At 37.5% G+C, this 22,185-nt stretch overlaps 1 protein-coding gene across 1 annotated transcript in view; it reads right to left on the bottom strand.

The window, feature by feature from the left end:
• The window catches only part of Macc1 (MET transcriptional regulator MACC1), a 72,258-nt gene that overhangs the window by 21,374 nt on the left and 28,699 nt on the right, over positions 1–22,185 (bottom strand). The window contains exon 2 of the mRNA XM_021178531.2: positions 1,556–1,678. Coding sequence (XP_021034190.1) covers positions 1,556–1,670 — 115 coding nt within the window. The 5' untranslated portion in view covers positions 1,671–1,678. The remainder of the gene's footprint in view (positions 1–1,555; positions 1,679–22,185) is intronic.

Raw genomic sequence — 22,185 nt, 5'->3', positions numbered from 1 at the left:
AGTTGTTTTGAGTAGTATATTAATTTTATCTTAATGTATCATAAAATATAAAGTAAATGTTGAGTACAGTATATAGTTACATACAATACATTAATAATGTATTTAACACATTTATTTATGCTAGCATAAAGTTATACCTTATTATCTTATGTTTCATTTTCCAAAAGTAAACTCCTGAAAAAACAGGCAACATCAAGTTTTTCTAAACATTGAGCTGTTGATCTCATCATATCCAAAAGATTAATTGGTTTTTTTCAAATGATATCTGAGAAATGTCAAAAATATCGACACACAATCAAATAGTTTTCAAAACAGTCTTCTAAGTTAACATTATCATTATTCATTTTCTGGTGACATTGTATTAATAGACTTAATGATATATTTTGTATGTGTATAAAAGGCCCATGAAAAAACAGATTTCCCATGAATTTATTGCCTCTAAGTATTTTACTGGACTTTGGAGAGATTGTATTTGGTAGGATGTCACCAGACACAGACACACTTTACTACATCCTTGGAAAGGGATAGAAGAACACAGAAAACATTTCTAATCCATCCCGTAGCATCAGGATCACTTCATGTTTAGAATAGCATTTGTTTGGCTCTTTTATAGAAATACTAGTCACAAACATGTGGACATTGTGCATTCGATACTGCTTTAGGGACAATGAAAGCTATCATAGATAATTGAGTTATCTGAAATTCTCTAGAAAAAAGAATTTCAGAAAATTGTTACTTTTTTTCCTATATTTGTGGAACCTTTATCTTAAGTGAGTTATGCTACTATTAAAAGGTATAAGACAGGTTTTGAAAAACAAAAATAGTATTTCCCTTATTACTACAAATCCCCAACTCTCTTAAAGCTTAATTTTTTTCTCTCTTAGTATCAGGTCAATTGGATTTTGCTCCATGAAGATTATTAGGTTTCTCAGTTCCTATGTATCTTCGTCTCCATCCCCCCAAGTTTAAAATATTTGCAGGATATACTATTCACTTGTTAATTTGTGCCTCTTTTTTGATATCTGTTTTTAATCTGTGAGTGTGATTTCTTTATTTGTGTGTGTATGTGTGTGTGTTGTATATGTGTTGGAAGGAGTACACATAATTATATCTACATGTGGCAAACAGAAGTCAACTTCAGGTGTATTCCTTTATAACACTTCACCTTATCTTTGAGACAGCACTGAAGCTGGAGTTCACTGATTAGTTACACTTGCTGGGCAGTAAGCTCCAGGTATTTGCCAGTCTCTGATCCATAGTGCTGAGACTACAGATGCACACTCAAACATGGATTTTAATGTATACTGGCAAAACAAAGCCTTCTTCTCATTCTTATAAAGCAATCATTTTACCCACTGAGGCATCTTTCTAGCCCCTATTAGTGTGCTTTCTTAAGAAATCATTTACTTTTAATGATTTCTACTCTGTGATAGCACTTGTACTTGATAATTTTGTAAATCTTCCATAGCACCTTTTAGAGGCAAACATTCCCTATGTACTGGTAATTATTTTATTTATTTACATAACAATATTATCATATTATAAATTTTTGTACCTGTAATATTTTGATTTTTTGAGAGTTTCGAGGCTTCCATGTCAATCAAATTTCCTTCAGATCTACTTCGACCAATTCCTCGTGGCCAACAATAGGCTCTTTCACTGATTAGCATTTTGCTACCTACAAAGCAAATAGAGGTATATTTATTGTAAGCACATATAAGTAAGATGACAGAGGAAACAATCTAAAAAATGTTCATTCATATTTAAACAGAAAACTTCATGTAAGAATATCTACATATGTCTCTCATTCTGGTAGATATCCAGACATGTGTGTTACCATTTTCTTTTATGACAATTTTGGAATAATCACAGTTTAACCTGGTAAAGAATTCATTAATGAGTTAGTATAAAATAATCAGCGAACATCTCAAAGATAAGACGAAGGATAATAAATTGATACTTTAATAAATAGAGAATATCTGACTACTAGAAAATTACATATAACAAACATGAAAGTAAACAACAGTCATCCAACTAGACTTAAGGCTTACATAATAGAAGGGAATTCACACCAGACACTGTAAACCTAGCCAAATGAGGAGAATTACTGCCACTCTCCTAAACAAGTTTAATTTCTTTTTTTTTACAAGTATAATTTCTAATTGCATTCTAAATACCCATCCTTTACCCACAGATAGGTGTAGCTCTTACCCTTCATCAAAGATGCTTCTTTCTGCAGCAGAGACTATTACAAAGAACAACTGACTATGGGTACCTACTCCCCACTAGATATATCTACAATACAACCCCTATACCTAAGGCTCAGGAAACATTTCAGGGTGAGAGACTGTAAAACTAGAAGACCAGGAAATAGTCTTTGAGATAGTGTCTTTTGTATGACAGGAAAGCTTTACCTGTAAAATCTCATATGGTATCCTAAACAGAAAACCTAATAAAAAGGGAAATTATATATACTCTGGTAGAAGTATTAATAGATACAACAAAACCACTTGGAAATCCATCTGGCAAGATCTGTGAGGACATTCACAGCCTGTTACCTAGGGATTCCAACTCTATTCAGTTGCTTTTCTGAAACTATGTAGGTAACTAAAGAATGGTGAAGTCTAGAGAAGTCTTCCCCAGGAGGAACACTCCAACTGGTTATGCAGTATCAAATGTTCAGCCCTGAAAACATACATGCTGTAGTATTATACAGACTTAGCAAGGCGTATTGCTATATTTAGAATACATATGTATATGCATATATGTGTAAAAATAATTAATGAAAAAAAGAGGCCATAAATTTGAAAGGGAGCAAGGGTGGAATATATGAGTGCTTGAAGGAGGGGGGAAAGAGAAGAGGAAAATGTAATTGTATAATAATCTAAATTTGAAAGGGTATTATACATAATGTCCATTAATTATGTAAATATAAACTGAATTTAAACAAAATATCTTTTACCATATAAATAGATAAATTGCGGTATTTTGTTATACAAGTACTTTTCCATGTTAATACAGATGAATTACAATTGAAAGTGTAAACATCATGTTTAGAGTTTTTATTTCCTGAGATTCATGTTACATGTAGATTTCTCTTTGCGTCTTGGCAGCACTGAAAATGTTTTAAAAATCTGATTTTCAGTGGAAATAAGCCCCACGATGTTGGCGAGATGGCTATATTTAAAACATGTCCCACTCTTCCAGAAGACATAGGTTCTATTCCCTTGTAGGGGCTCCTCACATTAGTACCAGTGCATCCAACACAGCCTTCTAGACTCTGAAGGTACAGCATGCACAAGGCTGTTACAAAGACACATGCAGGCAAGATACCCATGCTTATAAAAGAAAACCTTTTCAAGCCCAAGTAATAGGACATGACTAAGTTCCAAAGGAAGTAAGACTGGCATATAAAACTCTCTTCCTAATGTTAGAGCCAGCACATACACCTGGTTACATAAAATTCCTTCTTCTCTATCCTAAAGTTCCCAATGTTGCCTCCTCAGGCTGGCCAACATTCCTGCCCACATTCCAGCAATAGCCTTTTTGCTTCTTCTGACTAATGTGTTGGCAATAACTCCTTCAAGTTGACCATCCTATTTGGCATAATACTTTAAAGTTATTGACTTCTTTTCAAAAGAAGTGGTTTTGGGTGTTGTTTTCCAGAAAGTGGTGAGTCATGTCTTTAATACCAGGTCTTGGAAAGTTGAGGCAGTGGGATTGCTGTGAGGTCAAGGCCAGCCTGGGCTACACAGTGACTTACAAGTCAGTGAGGTACCAAGAAAGATATCACTCACAGACAGAAAAAAAAAATAAAGAAACTAAAAACCTTTTCTGCTTTAGAAAGAGAAAATTGAAAAAGAAAGGAGGAAGAAAAGAGGGGCACAGAAAGGAGGAAAGGAAGGACACTGGCAGAAATATCTTCAAAGGAAGCACACTTAACGACCCAAACGGTCCAATGACAAGCTTTCCTCTGATAGGAAATTACATTGAAAGATTGAGTTAAAAAATTGAATTATGCAATATGCAAATTTCTTTGAGTCCTCGAGTTTCCTGGCAGCCCTTTAAAAATTCCGTGGTTGGATTTCACCAAGTATGATGTCCAAAGCTAAAAGTCCTTAGCACACCACAGTCTGACAGAGCTCAAGTCCTCTAGCAAAATTCAGCAAACTCTAATTAACATAGAAAAACAGGTCTTTCAGTGGAAAAGCATTTTCAGAGAGATAAAGTACATTTTAAATGAAAAGACAATTTAACCATCTGCCTGAGCTCTTTCATTTCTTATTGGGGGGAGGGAGGGAAGAACAACAAAGAACAATTTACATTCCAAGATTCCTTTGAAATGAATAACCTTCCAAGTTAAAAGAAATCTTACCCATTAAAATAAAACAAGAAACCTTCACTCACAGGGAAAACACTCACAGGACTTTGGACAATTAATATTACTATGGAAGGATCATGACACTTCAGGACGGCCAGCACAAGACCCTCGATGATGGATTAAAGCATCTTGGGAACAGAGGAACAGGGTTATTCCTTGTAGTTCTTCGTAGATTCACCTTTCAGTACCGTCACCCCAGTCATCGGCTGTCCCTCAACCTGGTTCTTTTAAAGTCCAGTACCAGATTCACCTGCTGGCCTAATCAAATACAGCCTGCTGGGCTCACCTGACTGCTTCTGCAGTAGAAAGTCTGCAGTTGTAGCCAAGAATCTGGAACAAAGTTGCCCAATGATTTTGTGTTTGTGTGAGGCTCATGCTGAGAGACACACCCAAAAACTCCAGTGCTTTCCCATCTGGGTTCCAAGCTGCTTCCAACAGCCTCCTGAAATTCTTCCTTTCCCAATCCTCAGTAAACAAAATTCACCACAGTACTAGATCCTAAATCTGGATTAGAATATGGACAACAGGAGATGTGAAATATGGCAAACAATCTGGAGTGGCAAAGGAAAGCATGTGCCCTTTTCAGAGAACAAGACTTGTTTATCCAGGGTGGCAAAGAGAACAGTCACACTTATCACTACCTTGTGTTTTCTTGCTGTTTTACTTAAGGCAGCTGCTATCCAAAGCAGCATTTGTCATCAAACATTTTCTAGAGAAGCATGAATCTGTGTTTTCTGGAATGAGCAGATATCAAAAAATCCTACTTTATTTGGAACACAGGCTTTCTGATGTGCCTTTTATTTAGTATGAATTTTTAAAACCCAGCCACCACGTTTTACTTAAAGAACTGATGAGTAAAGTTTTGTCCTTGCCATATTTTACTAATAGTAATCAGCAGTTAGGCAACTGTTAAAACTGACCAAATATACAACTTAAATACTTCAAGAGCTTTTTGAGGGAGAAAAAAGTGGGAAGAGGGTATAGAATTTGATATATAACAAACAAAAAACAACAACAAACCTTAAAAACAATGCATTTTAAAAGATTTCTTTCCCACCACCCCAGCTGGTCATCCTGGGACAGCCTGCAGAGGTGAGTGGTGCTCCATCCCCTGAGCTCCATTGTCTAGCTCTGGGCTTGCTATTTGGTCCAGAGGAGCCTTGCAGGACGCCAAGAATGTCCTGCCTCCCTGCGGAAACCTGTCAGGGTCCCCCAAACAAACCAGCTAACAGCCCTGCCTGATCAATCTCATCCTAGTCGGATATGCCCACCATCCCTCCAGGGACACAGCCTGCAGAGGTGAGTTACACACAGATCCCTGAGATCCATTGTCTAGCTCTGGACTTGCTCTGCAGTCAAGAGGACACTTGAGGGACCCCAAGTGCATCCTGTTTCCCACTGGAAACCTTTGGGGAGTTCCAAGACTAACCCGCTTGGAACCCTGCTCCACAAGTCCTATCCCAGTCAGATTTTCCAGTCATCCCAGTTGAGTCACACTGAGACACAACCTGCAGATTAGGGTCTGCCCATGGCACAGTCTGCAAAGTGGAGTCTGCCTGAGGCACAGCCAGCAGAGTCCAGTACCCTGACCTCCACTGTCTGTCCCACTGCTCGCCCCACCTTCCCAAGAAGTCCTGGTACCATTAGGATCATCTAGTCAACACGAGGGAAAAACAGATGCCTAAATGACAGAGTAAGGACACAATCAACAAGACCCAGGGCAATATGGTGCCACCAGAGCCCAGCTATCTTGCTACAACAAACCCTGGATATCCTAATGAAACTGAAGCATAAGAAGAGGATCTCAATCCAATCTTCCAAAGATGGCATAGGCCTTTAAAGAAGACATGAATAAATCTCTTAAGGAAATACAGGAAAATTCATTCAAACAGGTAGAGGGATTAAAAAAAAATAAGCAAATAAATATAAAGAAATACAAGAAAAGACAAGGAAACAGGTGAAAGATATAAATGAAACTGTTTAATACCTGAAAGGGGAAATAGAAACAATAAAGAAAACACAAACCAAAACAATTCTGGAAATGGAAAACCTAGGAAACAGAACTGGAACTACAGACATAAACATCAATAACAGAATACAGGAGATGGAAGAAAGCATCACAAGTGTAGACGATATGATAGAATAAATCAATATATCAGTCAAAAAATGCAAAATCTAGAAAGTTTATGACACAAAACATCAATGAAATCTGGGAAAATACCACACCTAAGAATAATAGGAGTAGAAAAAGAAGATCCCAAGTTCAAAGGCCAAGAAAATATCTTCAACAAAATCATAGAAGAAAATTTCCCTAACCTAAAGAAAGAGATGCCTATAAATTTACAAGAAGCTTACACAACACCAGACAGGACAAGAAAAAATTCTTCCACCATATAGTAATAAAAACACTAAATATATGGAACAAAGAAAGAATTTTAAAAGCTACAAAGGGAAAAGGTAGACATATCTGCATTACACCAGATTTCCTATCTGAGACTCTAAAGATTAGAAGGGCCTGGAGTTCTTGCAGACCATAAGAGACCACAGATATCAGACAAGACTACTATACCCAATAAAACTTTCAATCACACTTGTTAGAGAAACTAAGATATTCTAAGACAAAACCAAACTAAAACAATACCTTCTACTAACCCAGCTTTACAGAGGATACTAGAAGGAAAACTCAACCTCAATAATCTAAAAAACACAAGAAATAAATACTTTCACACCATTAAAACCAATGGAACACACACACACACACACACTCAACTACCACCAATATCAAAATAAGAGGAAGTAACAATCATTGGTTATCAATATCTCTCAAAAACAATGGACTCAATTCCCCAGTAAAAAGCCAAAGGCTAGCAGAATGGATCCATAAACAGAATCCATTGTGTATATAAGAAACATACTTCATCAATAAAGATAGACATCATCTTAGTATAAAGGCCTGGAAAAAAGTTTTCAAGGAAACAGACCCAAGAAACAAACTGGAGTAGCCATCCTAATATCTAATAAAATAGACTTTCACACAAAAGTGATCAAAAGAGACAGGGAAGGATACTTCATTCTCGTCAAAATTAAAATCCACTAAGAGGACACTTCAATTTAGAATATCCCAAATCCAGGGGTACCGACATTTATAAGAGAAACATTATTAAAGCTTAAGTCATACATCACAACCCACACATTAATAGAGGGAAGCCTCAATACTCCACTTTAAACAATGGACAGATCATTGGGACAAACACTAAACAGAGAAATAATGAAACTAACAGAGGTTATAAACCAAATAGAACATTTCACCCAAACACAAAAGAATATACCTTCTCAGCACCTCATGGAACCTTCTCCAAAATTGACCATATAATTGGTCACAAACCAAACCACAACAGATACAAGAAGATTGAAATAATCCCATGCATTTACCAGATCACCATGGATTAAACCTGAACTTCAACAAAAACAGAAACAACAGAAAGCCCAGATATTTATTGAAACTGCCCTCTGAGAGGCTCCACCCAGCAGCCAATGGAAAGAGATGCAGAGTTTTACAGAAGAGTTGGGTTTGAGGGACTGAAGAAGACATGGACTCCACAAGAAGATCAACTGAGTCAAATAACCTAGATACTTGGGGACTCCCAGAGACTGAATCACCAACCACAGAGTGAGCACAGGTTGGACCTAGCCCACATGCACATATGTAGCAGATGAGCAGCTTGGACCTCATGCAGGTCCCCCAACAACTGGAACAGGGACTATCCCTGAGCTTGTTACCTGCCTGACTGCCTGTGGACCCCATGCCTTTAAGCGGACAGCCTTGTCTATCTTCAGTGGGAGAAGATGTGCCTAGTTCCAGAGCAACTTGATGTGTGTGTTGTGCGGAGGTTGTTATTAGAGGAGCTGGCACTCAGACAGGGACTTCCCCTTCTAAAAGAAAGGGAAGGTTAAATGGATGGAGGATTTGTCTGTTAAGGTACTGGGAGGAGAGGAAGAGCTGATATTGGGTTGTAAAGTGAATAAATACATAAATTAAAAGAACCAGGCATGGTGGTGCATGCCTTTAGTCCCAGCACTCGGGAGGCAGAGGCAGGCGGATTTCTGAGTTTGAGGCCAGCCTGGTCTACAAAGTGAGTTCAAGGACAGCTAGGGATACACAGAGAAACCCTGTCTCAAAAAACTCAAAAAAAAAAAAAAAAAAAAAACAAACCCTCAAAAAAGAGATTTCTTTCTTTTTTTTTTTAAGGTGTCAATCTGCTTTTCCCATGCTGTAGATGAAACCAGAGGCCTTGAACATTCTAGAAGTGCTCTAGCACTAAGCTAACCCTAGCCCTTTGAAATGTTTACAGTGGTCTTTACATAGGGAAAATAATTATGTGGCCTTTATATAGTGAAAATCAGTCCTATAGGTGCCAGAAGGCTCCAAGTATCTTCAATAGTCTGAATATCTTGGGCGCCTTTGATTTCCAAAGACCTGTATTATATTTAGTTCTTTCCATAGTGTGTTATAGGGCATTAAAAATAAATATGCCCTTTCAGAAAATCTTGCTGGCATATGCAATAGTGTCTGGGTTTGGTGGCTGATTATGGGATTACCCTGGGTGGGGTAGCCTCTGGATGGCCCATCCTCTTGTCTTAGCTCCAAACTTTGTCTCTGTAACTCCTTCCATGGGTATTTTGTTCCCTATTCTAAGGAGGAATGAAGTACCCACACGTTGGTTTTCCTTCTTGATTTTCTTGTGTTTTGCAAATTGTATCTTGAGTTTTCTCATGTGAGGCTATGCCAGTGCCTGGCAAATACAGAAGTGGATGCTCACAGTCATCTATTGGATGGAACACAGGGACCCCAATGGAGGAGCTAGAGAAAGTACCCAAGGAGATGAAGGGGTCTGCAACCCTATAGGTAGAACAACAATATGAACTAACCAGTATCCCCAGAGTTCGTATCTCTACCTGCATATGTAACAGAAGATGGCCTAGTCGGCCATCATTGGGAAGAGAGGCCCCTTGGTCTTGCGAACTTTATATGCCCGAGTACATGGGAACACCAGGGCCAAGAAGTAGGATTGGGTGGGTAGAGGGAGCAGGGCAGGGGGAGAGTATAGGGAACTTTCAGGATAGCATTTAAAATGTAAATAAAGAAAATATCTAATAAAAAAGAAAAATAAATAGCTGTCCATGTCAGCTATCACTTTTATAAATGGCAACAAACACTAAAATGTCAGGAAATCATCTGATAGTCTAATAGACTTTTCTTTTACTTTTAAATGTCAAACCTGTCCAAATAATATTACATTACCATGCAAATGCAATGGTATCAAGGACCTAACTGGCACACAAAGGAACCACTGTCACTGAAGGTGCTCACTAGCATGTTAATGGTCTGTATGCTGATGAAAATGTGGCCTTCTAGGATGTCACCCTTAGGGAACATTCTGATGGAGATGTATATACCCCAACACCAGGTATGGAGTAGCTCCAGTATTTGTTATCTTCTATCATTCTAAGCAAATATTTAGTAGGCTGACAGTCTGAAGGTAAATATCAGCAGCCACTTTAGATGATTCTGTGGGTAGGGAAGCAGAGGATGGCCTAGTCGGTCATCAATGGGAGGAGAGGCCCTGTGTACCTATGAAGGCTGTATGCCCCAGTGTGGGGGAATGCCAGGGCCAGGAAGTGGGAGTGGGTGGGTTGGTGAGCTTGGGGAGGGAGAGGGTGTTTTTCGGAGGGAAAACTAGGGAAGGGAATAACATTTGAAATGTGAATAAAGAAAATATCCAATAAAAATGAGTACATCAAAAATAATTTTAATATAAATAAAATAATTTAATCTAAATTTAAAAAAAAAGTGAAGTGGCCCTGAAAAGAAGGGGGGAGCATTGGTTTAAATGAAAAAAAAAAACATGTTTTACTATCAATAAAATCAGTTGCAGAGAAGTGAAGAATTGGTAGGTTTAGTAGTAAAGCAACTATCAACTGGCTATGAATTGCACTAGAAGGAAAGAGTTAAGGGAAGAGGGCTACTTATTTCCATTAACTCCACCAGTGTAGAAAATTATTGTTATATACCAGCAAGCATCATCATGGCTTAGTGTTTAAGATGAATAGAAAACATGGCAAAAAAAAAAAAAGATTTATTATGTAACTAGTTAGATATAAGTAGATTTGTAAGCCACTGAGGTTGGACTCCTCTCTCATTATCAGTTTTACCACACCTTAAAATTTTAAAGAACTAAGGTGGAAATATCAGAAGTTTACCGAAATGAATAAATAAATAAATATGCAAATTAATAAAATATGGCATTTTTTGAAAGTTCAGAGCATGGAACATGAAGAAAGGGGTAGTTAAAGTAGTATTGCAGACAACTGATAAAATATACATTGTAAAACAGTAATCTAGCATTAGGTTAAGAATATAATTGTTCTAGGATATATATATATATATATATATATATATATATATATATATATATAATTTTATATATATTTTCATGGCTGTGCATATACCCACCCATACACCATTCTTTGGTTCAAAAAATATTTTAAGAATACTTAAAAATATTCAAATAGCACAAATTTAAACATAGGAGTATATATTATTATTGGGTAAAAATATTAAAATAAAAGAAGAAATTAGGGGTGACATTTGCAGGAAGTTGGTCAAAAGATCAAAACAAAAATATTTCCAAACTCTTCAGTTTACTCAGCAATGATCTAGAAATGGGACTTTCCTTGTAAAAGTGACTACATTAGAAAAACACTATTATGTCCAAGCTTTCCAGTGAGCATGTGTTATAAATCAAACACTTAATAGAGACACAGCATTATTGGGAAGGAAGAGGAGTGAGGAGAAGCATCATTAATCTACTGACAGTATGTCTCAGAGCCATGTCAACAACAAATCCACTTCCCTGAAATCTCTTGATACATGTCAATGCTGTGATCTTACCCAGGGCCAATTCTGTCAGGTCAGAAGGAAACTGTGGATCCAGCCAAACAGTTCTCTGCCTCAGATCTTAACATACATATACACATCAGTCCCCAAATAAGAAGAAACACAACGCGTCTACGTACTGAGACCTAGCAAACACAGCATTTCTCACCTGAATTTCTGTTGACAGGTTTCAGGTTAAACAGTCAAGTATTGATACCTATATCCTGAGCAGCTTTCTTCTGAGAATGTAAAAGTTAGATGCTCATCAAAGAGCTAAGGCACAGATTTGAGCAGAAGGTGTCTCTATATTTGTATACTATCCTAGAAATAGGTTGCAGTTTTTCTAGGCTACAGAGTGAGCAAGTGTGGAAAATTGTTAATGAGTTTGCTACCATTAACATAGGACATTTCCAGCACCCTATTGCTCAACACTAGCCTTAAGTATTATATATTTCTAACAAACTCTTGGGAACGAATTAGTCCAGAACTGGGCAAGTTGAGATGCTGCTTGAGTTGCCAGCTGGACAATAATTCTCTGAATTATTAAGAGGGAAAAGTTAGAAAGAACTTGGAGAAGTGATCTGCTCTAACAGTGGCTTCTGACAGAGGTGTCTTGAGAATCTATCCTCCCTCCCTCTCGTCTTCCCTCTCTCCCTCCCTCCCTCCCTCCCTCCATCCATCCTTCCCTCTCTCCCTCCCTTCCTCCCTTCTTCCTTCTCTCCTTCACTAAAAATTACATCTATGACATAATTTTTGGTCTTAAGACATAACTCTTCTGCACTATACCCCACACCCACACCTACCATTTAAGAGAAATATTCTGGGTTGTACTTTTCTAAAGGTACACAGATCAACTACTGACTCAAAAGGGCTGAACCCAGAGTGAGATTTACAGTGTAATCATTGAAGCTGAAGCTTCAGGCCCACAAATTCCAAGGAATTGAACCTGCGTCAGAGTTTGTTATCTTATTTGCTTCAAAACATTCTTGCCAGTAAATCACAAGCACTTCCTGGTTATCCATGAGCCATGTTTTGGTGTTCTGTTTTTATATCCAAATCCATTTTGAAAAATCACAAAGGTTTTGGAGTCAGAATTCTCTAGTTTCCAATCTTTTCATATAAAATTGTGAAACAATAAACATTTATAGGCTCAGTGTATTGTCTGTAAAAAGATAAACTACTTTTATTAATTTTTAATCATTTCATAGTTTTTGTCAAGCTACCTCAGGGATTAAATGAAATGTTACATTAAAATAGCTGGGTTAGAGGATCCATCTTCTTTCCCTCTGTTTCTCTGAATTATTAAGAGGGAAAAGTTAGAAAGAACTTGGAGAAGTGATCTGCTCTAACAGTGGCTTCTGACAGAGGTGTCTTGAGAATCTATCCTCCCTCCCTCTCGTCTTCCCTCTCTCCCTCCCTCCCTCCCTCCCTCCATCCATCCTTCCCTCTCTCCCTCCCTTCCTCCCTTCTTCCTTCTCTCCTTCACTAAGAAACAGAAACACTTGCTGACTAGTAATGTCTTAAGACCCTATATTATCTCTTTTCCATACTCACACACAGTTTTTACCATCTATTGTCATTATTTCTGCCAAAAAGAAGGCCTGGATTCATGACAGCAGAGGTCAATATAGTGGGCTGAAGTAGAAAGAAAATTGCCATTGTAATTAAAGGTGTAATGTGTTATTTTGAGTCAAAAACTAGAAATAATTTCACTAATCTCAGCACCAATTTTCTCATCTACAGAAGGAAAATAAAATAATACTTTAAATTGCAACTTATATCTTTTTAAATAAAAATTAAATATTATGAACTTTCAATAAAACAGGCATTGCTTAAAAAGATTTCCTTTCTATTTTTAGCACACCTGAGCCGATGCTAATTGTGTGTTTTGTGTTTGGGTGCTTACTGCTCAGGCAGGTCTGAAATTTGCTTGTAGAAAAGGATGACCCTAACTCCTGGTTCTCCTGCCTCTGTCTCCCAAGTCTTAGAATTTCAGGTATGTACCACTGGTCCTTCTGGTAGCCATCTGCACCTGGGAGCTAGGGCTGTCCCACAGCCCTCTGTGCATGGGTTCTGCCAGAGGTGAGCTGGTCTCCAGGGAGTGCTCTGACTCCCAGGCTTGGAGGTGAGATCTCTGTTTTCTCTCTGGTAACTTTCCAAGGCAGGTCCAGTCCAGAGTGCACAGGAACAGCAGAGCAGCTGGGACAGGGTCCTTCCTGTTACCATCTGCACCTGGGAACTGGGGACACAGGTTTACAGGTCTACAGGAGGGACAAGTTCCAGCCAGAGACAGCAAGACCAACTAACACCAGAGATAACCAGATGGTGAAAAAGAAGTACAAGAACCTTACCAACAGAAACCAAGGCTCCATGGCATCATCTGAACCAGTTCTCCCACAACAGCAAGTCCTGGATACCGCAACACACCGGAAAAGCAAGATTTGGACTTAAAATCATATCTTATGATGCTGATAGAGGACTTCTAGAAGGAAATAAATAACTCCCTTAAAGAAATACAAGTGAACACAGGTAAACAGCTAGAAGCCATTAAAGAGGAAACACAAAAATCCCTTTAAAAAATTGCAGGAAAACACAACCAAACAGGTGAAGGAATTGAACAAAACCATCCAGGATCTAAAAATGGAAATAGAAACAATAAAGAAATCACAAAGGGAAACAACTCTGGACATATAAAACCTAGGAAAGAGATCAGGAGTCATCGATGCAAGCATCACCAACAGAATACAAGAGATAGAAGAGAGAATCTCAAGTGCATAAGATACCATAGAAAACATTGACACAGCAGTCAAAGAAAATGCAAAATGCAAAAAGCTCCTAACACAAAACATCCAGGAAATCCAGGACATAATGAGAAGACCAAACCTAAGGATAATAGATATAGAAGAGAGTGAAGATTTCCAGCTTACAGGGCCAGTAAATATCTTCAGCAAAATTATAGAAGAAAACTTCCCTAACCTAAAGAAAGAGATGCCCATGAACATACAAGAAACCTACAGAACTCCAAATAGATTGGACCAAAAAGAAATTGCTCCCGACATACAATAATCACAACACCAAATGCACAAAACAAAGAAAGAATATTAAAAGCAGTAAGGGAAAAATGTCAAGTAACATGTAAAGGCAAACCTATCAGAATTATACCAGAGTTCTCACCAGAGACTATGAAAGCTAGAAAATCCTGGGCAGATGTTATACAGGTTGTACCACTAAACCCGGCTTTAATTGTGATGGTTTTAAGGAAGAATACGATGTGTGAACATTAGAAAGGAGGGGACTGAATGTGTAGCTCATAGGTAAAGTGCTTACTGATATGATAAAGGCTCAGAGTCCAATCCCTAGTACCATGAAAAAATATTAGAAAGTAGAAAAAAGGAGAAACACTATGTAGATTTAAGTGTCATTCTAGTTAAATCTAGTTAAATTGTTCAATCTGACTGCAGCCCTTGCATCTCTTTGGAAAGGATAACTGAATAATAATGTTATGATTAGATTTTATCAGTATTTTTGCAATAAAATGTAATGGCTTTCAGCCTATTCTTGCTCCATCATTAATGTATAGAATTAATCACAAATCCTAATAACCACAGAAACATTCTCTTATATCAACATTTCTTATATAACCACTGTTAAACATAATGTATTTTTGAATATTCAAGTATGTGGATTCTAACTAAATTAAGCATATTTATAAGAGAAATGGAAAAACAAATGCAAAGGAAATCCTCAGAACTCAGAATCATCCTTCAATATTTTTCTTTCATAAAATCAACTTAAAACTTGAAGTCATTAAGCAGCCCAAAGCCATTATGAGCCTTTGTAAGTGGGAGCATCCATTTGTCCATACAGCCTTTACTCCAAGGTAAATGGGCTTTTCTCTCTGCTGAGATCCTTTGCTATTCTGAGGGGCACCAGTCAGGCACCAGATCAGGAGCTACTGGAGGAATGCCTAGAGTTTTGTGCATAGCACCACCTGGTGTCAGCTCAGGGTCTTTCTAGAGAGCAGTGCTAAGGTTCTATACCATTCTTGCTTGCTCCCTGGCCTCTCTGGACAGCATTGTATAAAATAGTGACGTTCAACCATTCCTCTGCATAAAAGTCAATTTGGAGCTTAAAAAAATGACAGAAGACAAAAACAAAACAAAACAGAGTCTAAGACAGAGTTCATACTTACATACATACATATATGCACACACACACACACACACACACACACACACACACACACACGGGGAGGTTCTGTTACACAAAGACTACTAAGGGGCACTGGAATATGAGGTTCTGAGAATATGAATGTTTCACTTGTTTTTGTCTTATGTAAGCACATTGCTGGGTATATAAAATAAATCGCAGTTCTAATATATAATATTCTTTCAAGACAATAGTCCACTGGCCTATTGGGACCATGTTATAGATCTAAAACTTAAATTATTGTATATGAAAATCTTGACTCCTTTATCACATTATTTCTTGTGGTTCAGGTGGAATTCCATAGCTCAGCACCAAAGTAAATAGATGGTGAAGACTGAGATTAGCTGCTCATATGAATGTGTATTTACCCACCATTACTCATTTCAAAAACCTCTGACACACAGACAATCTGATTCATCCTGGCTACATGCCATCTTAGCCCATGCCATCATTCAGGTCATACTAGAGACACTGCTATTAGCCTGCTTTAGGGCTGACAAGGACAGCTGAGATTAGCACTTTTGGTTTTGTTGAAGACTCTATTATTTTTTAAAGAGTAATTGTGTCACCTGAACATGTGTAATATGGATAATTGCTTCCCTTTTAGTACACAGGTACCAATGTAACTTTTAGAAACAAACAGACTCAAGGAATTGGGTGAGTGAACAGATGATTACATGAATTAAAGGGCAGCATAGATTGAGCACTGAGCACTGCAGTGTGACTTCTGTGAGCAGGGACTACCTGAGTCAGCTTTGGATCTCAACACTTGCCAGGACTCATGAAGTAAGCTCTTAGCAGTATTGATTGAATGGTTCAAAGTAAATAATGCACTCTGTCAATGTGTGTCAAAAGATATAAGACTATTAAACGGGACTTGCCAGAGAACTAGATAGCTACTTATCTATAATTACCATGGTGAGACTTCCCCTATCTAAAATGCACAGAGTTCACTGTAGTGCAAGAAAGAAATGTGAAGAAATTATTCCAAACCTTTTAAGTTAAAAGACAGTGAAACTACCTGCTAGAACTCATGTGGAAGAAAGACATTTTAGAATGGTTATGTAAATTTTATATCATCAACAAAAACAATGTTAGCAAATACATAGTGATACAGGAAATTACTAAAAAATGTAATAATATTTTTGTTCAAAAGCAAGATCTATGGTTTGGAGAGATGTAAAGCTCTTCCAGGGGCCCTGAGTACAATTCTCAATATCTATGTTAGGAAGCTTACAACTACCTGTAGTTCTAGCTCCAGAAGGATTAAACACCTGTGGCCTTTAATGGCACCTACAGTCTTGTGGAGATAGGAATACATACATACACACATACATACACACACACACATACATACATACATACATACATACGTACATAGTGAATACATAATTAAAAATAATAAAATGAAATAAAAGCAAGATATGTATTAAAATTTGATGTCTTATGTGCATGCAAATACATTTAATACAGAAAAATACAACAATAAAATTCTCATCGTCCCAAAATACACTTTTGACATTTACTTTATATCATTCAAAATGCCACATTCTCATTTATTCACATAAAATACTATCATAAAAATGTAAATCATACATTAAAGGAATGTATATGACAAGACACACTGGTGGATGCTTGAGATCCCAGCACTGAGGAGGCTAAAACAAAAAATTTGAGTTCCAAATAAAGTTAAAATTAATTTATATATTCATATGTGAATTAATATTCACATTCCTTCATGAGTAATCAATCACAATTTCTGTATTAGTTGCTTTACTGTTGTTACAATAAAACACCTTGACCAAAGCATCTTGCAGAATGGTTTATTTGGGCTTACGGTTTCAAGGCAGTAAGAGTCTACCATGCAGGGAGGCATGGCAGCAAGCGAAAGGCAGAGGATTTTACCTTTGATGAGTATGAAGTGCCCCTCCCTGTCTTTTTTGATGACTTTGGGTTGGAAGTCAATCTTATCAGATACTAGAATGGCTACTCCAGCTTGTTTCTTCATACCATTTGCTTGGAAAATTGTTTTCCAGCCTTTCATTCTGAGGTAGTGTCTATCTTTTTCTCTGAGATGAGTTTCCTGTAAGCAGCAAAATGTTGGGTCTTGTTTGTGTAGCCAGTTTGTTAGTCTATGTCTTTTTATTGGGGAGTTGAGTCCATTGATATTAAGAGATATTAAGGAAAAGTAATTGTTGCTTCCCGTTATTTTTGTTGTTAAAGTTGGCATTCTGTTGGCAGTATCATAACTGTATACAACGCACTGTGATCATTTCCTTTGACTGCCTTCTCTCCTCCCACTCCCACTGACTCCCATCCTCCCAACCCTATTCTCATGTGCCTCTCTTGTTTTCTTCCGGCACCAAAGGCAGTCAGAGAGGCTGTGTGACCAAAAGCCATCAGTGTTCACATCCAACTGTGAGCCCTACGTGCTGCAGTACTGAACTGAATAGAAATAGGTGCTCTCTGTGAAATAATGGTGACAAGGGTCCTTATTTCTTTCTAGTACTCTTTTTCTCTGACAAGAATGTAAAGCAATTTATACTTCATGTGATACTGACACTAACATACCAACATTGTTTGGATTGTCATACTTCATAATTTTACAAGCTTTCATTCTCATGGTTCAACTACTCTGAAAAAAAAATAGAGAAGAAAAAGAAACCCAGGTAATTAATGTCAGGGTTTGGTATTGTCACCGTGTTGACTTTTTTCTTTTTCTTTCTTTTTTCCTTTCTCCCTTGCAATCTTAGTGTGTGTGTGTGTGTGTGTGTGTGTGTGTGTGTGTGTGTTATGTGAAACAATGGTATCTTTTTTTTTCATAAACCAATGAGATCCCTAAGTTTATTTACAGAGATATGGGTGGGGAGTTACATATAGGAGCATGGACTACTCACAGGTAGTTCCATCACTGGCAATCCACTTCACTCTGGATTATGGCTTACAAAAATCACCTCTCTGGAAACCTCAAAATGACTTGGAAGTAGGCTGGTACAGTCAACTGTCTCTTAACTCAGTCTTTGTTTACAGCTTCTGTAATACTGGGGAAAAGCTTTGATAATCATGGGTTTTTGGAGAATTTCCTGGGACTTGTGAGTTGTTTGCATCTTGTGTGTCCTGTCTCCCTTCACCCTACCTGTGGGAATATTTCAATTTGGAAGAAATTGCTACAAAACAAATGTCTAAATTTGAAATGATCTGTGGTAAAATCCCTTTAACGGTTTCCTCAAGGCTCCCTACTGTCATAACAATCTCTACATGATTCATAATCCAGTCCCTAGACACATCTCTAGTCTCATTCTTCTACTTGACCTCTTCTGTCCCTAACACTTTAGGCAGGCAACAGACATTCTCAGGCAATCTCAATTTCTTTCATGTTACTCTGGTTTTAGTCTCTCTCTGTCTCTGTCTCTCTGTCTCTCTCTCTCTCCCTGTCTCTCTCTCTCTGTCTCTCTCTCTCTNTCTCTCCCTGTCTCTCTCTCTCTGTCTCTCTCTCTCTGCCTCTCTCTCTCTCTCTCTCTCTCTCTCTCTCTCTCTCTCTCTCAAAAATTGGATATTTTCTTTATTTACATTTCAAATGTTATCCCCTTTCCCTGTTTCCCCACCCCTGGAAGACCCCTATTCCAACCTCCCTCTCCAGCTTCTATGAGGGTGTTCTCCCACCCATCTACCCACTCCTGCCTCCCCACCCTCACATTCCCCTACACTGAGGCATCAAGCCTTCACAGGACCAAGGGCCTCTCCTCCCATTGATGTTCGACAAGGCCATCTTCTGCTACATATACAGCTAGAGCCATGGATCTCTTCATGTGTACTCCTTGGTTGGTAGTTTAGTCCCTGGGAGCTCTGGGGTGTCTGGTTGGTTGATATTGTTGTTCTATGTGGTTGCAAACTACTCAGATCCTTGAGTCCTTTCTCTAACTCCTCCATTAGGGACCCTGTGCTCAGTCCAATGGTTGGCTGAGAGCATCCGCCTCTGTGTTTGTCAGGCTCTAGCAGAGCCTCTCAGGAGAGAGCTATTTCAGGCTCCTGTCACCATGCATTTTTTGCCATCCACAATAGTATCTGTGTTTGGTGACTGTAATTGGGATGGATCCCCAGGTGGGGCATTCTCTGGATGGCTTTTCCTTCAGTCTCTGCTCCATACTTTGTCCCCATATTTTCTCCCTTGAGTAATTTGAAACAATGATATCTTAAATGGATTGTATCTTGAAGTAGGTAAGATATTTATTGAACATTATCTTATTCTATGTCCTTATTTTAATTATATGACTAGGTGTTATCTATGCTACCATTAGCAGACAATGGTCAGATCCCTAATAAGTCACAGTAGTTAACAGAGGCTGTGTTTAAATAATTGAGTTCTACTAGTCTTCTCATCTTTAAAACTATGGGATTTTATTTATTTTTCTACGAGTTTTTGTTTGATAATTTGCTTTTATTCATCTCTTTCTCTTACTTCATTAAGAAAAATTTCAATATCCTCTTTTGTTCTCTAGTTCATATTTCTAAATACTTCCTATTTTATTCTTTGTTACATTTTAATTCCTCAGATTATAACAAATATTAATGTCTAAATATTTCTTACTACTCTAAAACCAGAACTGAACATAAGAATCTGTTCCTAATGAAAAGGTTTCTTGTTATTAGTCTATTCACTAATTTTATTAGAAACACATAGTCAATAATTGATTAAAATTATGTCAATATTTTATAAACTCTGTGCTCACCCTTATTCTGCTATGGACTTTTCTGTAATTCACTAGATTTATAGTTGAATAAACTATGGTTACAGCAAGTTTTAGTTATAAAAACCTCATATAAATAACTCACATCGTAAATAATTACGGTTCTTCTTAATAAGTATAACATTGTTAAATGCGTAATTACAGTGGAACTGAAATAATGTAAGGTTAGATATTATCCATAAAGCATAAACAAATGAGATCCATAAAAAGCATTGAGTGAGTGATACATGCTGACTCAGTCAGCTTCCATTTTGATAGCATAGTAATAGCAATAGAATGAATTTAATAGGTGAAAATTTCCCTTTCACTGCCTTATGAAGATCACTTTCTAGAAGTCTATTCTTTACATGATACAAAATATGTCAACAACCTAAGAACATGATGGGATGTTTTCTCTAATGTCCACTGCTTGCCTTAAGCCTGTTCTGCATAGTTATGAAAATGTTAAAAAGCTCTGAGTCTAGAGGCATGAGGAAAGGAAATCATGTCATTTCTACTTTTTTTGCACACTAGATTTTATAATCAAGGCAGTGAAAAGGAAAAAGAAATTAAAATATGAACAGAGAAAAATTTGAAAAGAGAAAAATTACTATCTATAAAACTGTTATGATGCTTCTAACAAAGGCAAGAGAGTAGTAGATGGCATTATTAGAATTAATGAGAAGTCTAGGCAGCCAAATATAAAATAAACATAACTCATGAATCAAATAACAATAAATTCATGGGGGAATTTCCATTTCCAACTAAAAATACCCATAAAATAGAGCAACTGCAAAAGCAAATGATATGAATCTAGGAAACAAATTGCACAGAACCATTATAAACCTTGTACTTAGTGAAGATGTCAGCTCCTCTACACTAGAGAAAAATACTTAATTAAGTGTGATGTGACTAGTGTAAGGAGGCTGAGTTCTAAGATGGTCTTATCCCAGTAACTTTCGCCACTCTCTGATGTCTTCCCTTGACTGAAAGTTCATTTTCTGTTCTGATAAGATGCAAATGCATGACTATGTTACATTATGTGGCAAATGCAAATTCTTCTGAGGCACATGGAAGTCAAGTGAGCCACTGAAAAGCAGAAAGTTCTCTAGCTGGCAGCAGAAATGAGGAGGAACTGTGTGTGGCTTCTTCCTGTAACTGGCTGATGTTCTTTCTTTTGTTTCTAAGAGTTTCACTTGTACACATTGACCATGTGCACAGTCATTCACTACTCTCACACATCCATGCTGACCCCATTGTTCCTCCCAACTAGTCCCCATTTCCCTGATGTCCTTGTTCACCTTTCATCCTTTTTTCCAAGGCCCCATACTGATAGTCACAGCTACTGTGTGTTCATGATTGTAACTATCATGTGATCCAGCTCAATCAAATAAAGAGGCAGCCTACAGAATGGAGAAAACTTTGCCAACTCTATTTAACAGAGAATTGATATTTAGAACATACAAATAATTTTAAAAAACTAAACATCAAAGAACAAATATTCCAATCATCTTTCCATTTCTTAAAACTAACTCTGTGCAGTAGAGTTTTTTCACCGAAACCCTTAGGAGAAGTTAGTCCCAGTGAAAATATATGTAAGTATCAAGATACCTTCGAGAGAGAGGACCCACCTAACTGTGCTAGATTTAGTATCTAGAACAGTGAACTGACAGGTGGTTGTTCATTTTAAGAATCCAAGTTGGTAATTTGTCTTGGAGTAATAAATGACCATAAAATTCATGCAAAGGAGAAATTCTCTATGGCTTATAAGCCTTTCTTCAGTCTCACACCAACCCTGATTCCATGTAATATTCCAGTGGTGCCAAAAATTACTCAATTCTAAGGCTTTAAATACTTGGTTCCAACTTTCAGCACTACTTTCTATCCCCCAAATACCTTCATTTGCTTCCCAGCTTAGATTTTATCATCCA

Source organism: Mus caroli, chromosome 12 (assembly GCF_900094665.2).
Source record: "Mus caroli chromosome 12, CAROLI_EIJ_v1.1, whole genome shotgun sequence".
Taxonomy (NCBI): domain Eukaryota; kingdom Metazoa; phylum Chordata; class Mammalia; order Rodentia; family Muridae; genus Mus; species Mus caroli.
The sequence above is the reverse complement of the archived record's forward strand: the minus strand, read 5'-3'. Positions and strand labels throughout refer to the sequence as shown.